Source organism: Sinocyclocheilus grahami, unplaced genomic scaffold (genome assembly GCF_001515645.1).
Source record: "Sinocyclocheilus grahami isolate Dianchi unplaced genomic scaffold, SAMN03320097.WGS_v1.1 scaffold328.1, whole genome shotgun sequence".
Taxonomy (NCBI): Eukaryota; Metazoa; Chordata; class Actinopteri; order Cypriniformes; family Cyprinidae; genus Sinocyclocheilus; species Sinocyclocheilus grahami.
This window is the reverse complement of record NW_015505507.1, coordinates 763,180-767,287: the sequence shown is the minus strand read 5'-3', so window position 1 is coordinate 767,287 and position 4,108 is coordinate 763,180. Positions and strand designations below refer to the sequence as shown.

Genomic DNA, 4,108 nt, shown 5'->3' with positions numbered 1-4,108 from the left:
CGGCACTGAAAAACATTGAATATCAGATTAGCTATAGAACCTCATGACACGTGCACTGTGAAGTTTCTGAACATTAGAGAAACACTGGCATCGCTTGTGTTTGAAAATTGGGCGTAACAAGAAACATACATATATTTCCATTTTTTTAAGGGCTGCTATGCCAGTGCAGTGGTCAAATAGCTATAACCGTTACCTACTGTAACATGGACCACATGGTTATAAATCTAAAATCTTACCATTTCTAAAAGCTTAATTTTTAAATCAATCAAGATCATGTTCACTGCAGTCTAAAACTATTTTTCGGAGCCACCACGTGACCAGATGCATGTCATTTTAATAAACAGGGTCTCCTACGATCAAATCAGAACACCTGCTCAGACATTGCACAGCACGCACAACAAAACCATTCAAACATTTTCTTTGCTCAGTAAATGCATCTTATTTTATTGTTAAGGGTATATGAAACTATGATGAGTTTGGAGTTTATTGATCCCAAAGGTTACATGCAGTCGCTTTCCAAAAGTAAAATACAAATGAAAAGGAAGAGATGCCCCATTGTCCTTCAAAAACGCTGTGTTGGTATTAAAACATTTCATTAAACGAAATCCCATTAAAGTCAAACGACGTATGGCCTTTTTAAGAGAATAAATGTAAACAAACGGAATATGCGACTGAAAAGTCCTGGGTCATTTGCGATCTAAAATAATAACGATATCAAATAATGTTGATATCAACAATTAAGACGTTTATTAGCGTGTTTATTAACAATACATCATGACATTACATTCTAAAAAAATACCTCTATCAAGGCCCTCCATATCAGCTTTGCAAGTAGGTCAGGCGACAAACATCCACAACTCTCTTTGTCCGTTCCTTGTCTCATTTGTTTTTGTTTAATAAGTGTCTGGAGATGTTTTACTCTAAACGTTCATGTACAAGCGTCCCTTGGAAAGGGTCCACATGTTTAAGGGCCAAGGTCGACCAAGTTTGATGACATAGGGTTCAGTATAGTGTCGTGTAATGAATGGTGGTGATGCACGGAATCTGCACTAGGCACTGGGATGGCGCTGGGACCGGGTGGAGGTGCGAGGCCGTGAAGGGACTGAAGCCCGGAGTTTGACGTGAGGAGCAAGGCTGGGCTTGACGAGGTGTGATCTGGGGTACCAGACGGCGTTTTGTCGTCGTCCGAGCTTCCTAAAATAGTCTTATTTCCATTCATGGAAGACGTTAACGGGTTGTGACTGTTTGTGTTCGAGTTCTCATTATTCTCCCTGTGAAAATGAGAATTTAGAGTTAGGGTTAGAGCAACATATCCAACAAGTTTAGTATTCAAAACTCTTAGTGGGCTGTAATTAAAATGCACTCATCTGCTGTAAAACCATGTCTGACATTACAGGAACAACCAATAAACTAAATAAACAAATAAATACCTACTGACATATAAAACACACCTTCTGCTAATAATAATAATAATAATAATAATAGGCCTAATAATAATAATAATAGTAGTAGTAATGTCATTATTCTAATATTATTCGTTTATTTTTTAGGTAGGCTATAATAAACAACATTAATATTATTCAATTAATATTATTTTATTTAATTATTTACAACATTAGGCCTAATAGTATTAGGATATCATTTGAAGACAACGGTTTGGTTCTGTAGGTATTAAATGCTTATATTAGAAATATTTTGTTAGAAAATGCTATAAAAAGCGAATTAAAAAAATTATTAAATAATAAAAAATGACCCTTTACCCTTGGTCTATTACAACAGAGTATCAGACTACGTAACACACAAATATAAGGCATGCACGGCTGTCAACGGCGTGTGTACATCTGTGTCAGTATCAATCATTCGTCCTATTGCACTTCTTAATTCGTGGTGATATTAATAATTTGTATTAAAGAACGTTATTAGCGAGCGAATGCAGGAAAACATGATTTATGTAGGCTCTAATTATTAACATGGTTCGGAAATAAATCGCCTGGGTTAAGAACAGTGTCACCTACTGATTTATCTAAATTCTCAATCACAACATGTCAAGCAAAGGTTCTTTCATGAAGTATTAATTAAGTATAAAGTATCGGGAAACGTACGAGCTAGTTTAATGGTTTACACTGTGGTTTCAACTACCTCGCCTGCGGGTGAAACAAGACACCCGTTCAAGGAGTATGCAACTGCACACATTCTAAACAAGAATATACGTACAGATAACTCTCACAATTCGAAAAAGTTTCCTATTAATTATCAGTGGACTATTTCACCTAAAGTTAGGCCTATTACACCATAATAGGCTACACACCGCACGCTTTATGGCATTTTTTGAAAAGGATATAAAACTACTCCGTTTAAGAAAAGTATAGGCATATTGTTAAAAAATAATAGCCTAAATATACATATAAAACGACATTAACAGAATTGGAGAAACTATGACATTTGTAGTGACTGTCTGGCAATCCCTCTGTGGGATTTTTTTAATGTAAGTTTCTTTTAAGATGGTCATTATAGGCTACTGACCGCTGAATTGGAGTAATGCACATTACACGGCGTGAATGAATGCATTCCATGTAAAGAAAGTGTTTAATTAATTTTAAACAAGTAATCGAAAATATTTTTAAGCTATAGTTATTAGCGTAGGCTACTAGACCCGTACCTTTCCTTAGCCTCCGCTGCTCGGTCGCGTTGACGTCTGTTTTTAAACCAGTTACTGACTTGTGTTGTCGTTAGCCCCGTTGCCTCTGCTAGCTCCCTCTTCTCCCGCGGGGAAGGGTATGGGTTATGGGTGTACCATTCCCGCAGCACGCTCCTGCTCTTTTCTTTAAAGCAGTAACTAGTCTCCTCGCCGTCCCAAATGGAGCGGGGAAGAGGAAACTTTCTTCGGACGCGGTACTTCCCAACAGCCCCAAGAGGGCGGCCCCGGAGCTTCTCAGCCTCGATATAATGCGCTTTGAGCCACAGCTGCTGCAACTTCGGATGGTTGTGCGGAGAGAACTGGTGGCTCTCCAGAATCTTATAAAGCTCTCTGAAATTTCCCCTATGAAAAGCGACCACAGCTTTTGCTTTGAGCACACTCTCGTTCTTGTGGAGATGTTCGCAAGCCGGCAGAGACCACAAGAAGCGCCCGAGACGTTCAATGTTTCCACCCTGCTGAAGGACCTCGCAGACGCACGCCACTTGCTCTTGCGTAAAGCCGAATGTGGGAAGCATAGACATGGTTTGTCACGAATAAACGTTCACTTTTCGTACTTATGTCTGTTTCAACGACGACAGTGACAGTTCTTCAACAGATTTTAAGTAAACCCTTTGGGAGACAAAAATTTAGAACGACTTCTTGAGTAGACGAAATCAAATCCCACCCCGGGCGTAGAGAGGCACAAAACTTTAGATCCGTTCAAGCAAGCATAATACACCGTATATCCATCTAAAGCACAAGAGAGAAAGCTGTTCCTCCTGCGCGAGTCTCTCGCCACCTCTTCTATGTCGTTTCAGCATAACGCACTCCCGAAGAAGGACCTCTCTCTCTTGTTTTAATAATATTATTCTAAGCTGGCAAGAAAAGTGATTATGTGAACTGTGATTGGTTGGTTATCTGACCCGGGGATGATGAGGATAAGACAATAGTTTTAGTCAAATTATTTGCCATGGTTACGCTGTCATTCAAGGTAACCCGATATGCTTTGAGGTGGCTCCTTGGGCTGGCCGACTGATTATTCCCTTCATTTAGAGCCCGCCCACCGACGTCGAAATATAGCCTCGACTTTCCCTGTATATTAAATTTTTTGCCCGGGGTTTGACAGACACTTCTAGCAACCAAAGAGCGCTGATCTTTGAGGTAGTGAGGTAGCAGCAGTTGAGATGAGAGCGCCAGAGCAAGACTGCGCACCAGACGCTCTCCAAACCAAGGAGCCGGAGTGTGAGTGACCATAAGCAGACAATCCACCCTGCAAACCTACCACTCTGTAACTTGTTGATCACATCAAAACGATTTAAGCGTTTGGGAAACTCTCAGAAACCACACACAGGCTCTCTCTAATTATTTTGCAGCATATTATTTAATCAAATGCAATAAAATAAAATCACAATTTGACACAAACATGTTTCT

At 39.7% G+C, this 4,108-nt stretch overlaps 1 protein-coding gene across 1 annotated transcript; it reads right to left on the bottom strand.

The window, feature by feature from the left end:
• Positions 1-428: 428 nt before the first annotated feature.
• On the bottom strand, positions 429-3,436 carry LOC107602487 (homeobox protein SIX2-like). The gene is made up of 2 exons (XM_016295003.1): positions 2,660-3,436; positions 429-1,271 (listed from the first exon to the last, which is right to left on the bottom strand). Exons 1-2 carry the CDS (start codon positions 3,217-3,219, stop codon positions 965-967), a joined length of 867 nt encoding a protein of 288 aa, XP_016150489.1. The 5' UTR covers positions 3,220-3,436; the 3' UTR covers positions 429-964.
• Positions 3,437-4,108: the final 672 nt, after the last annotated feature.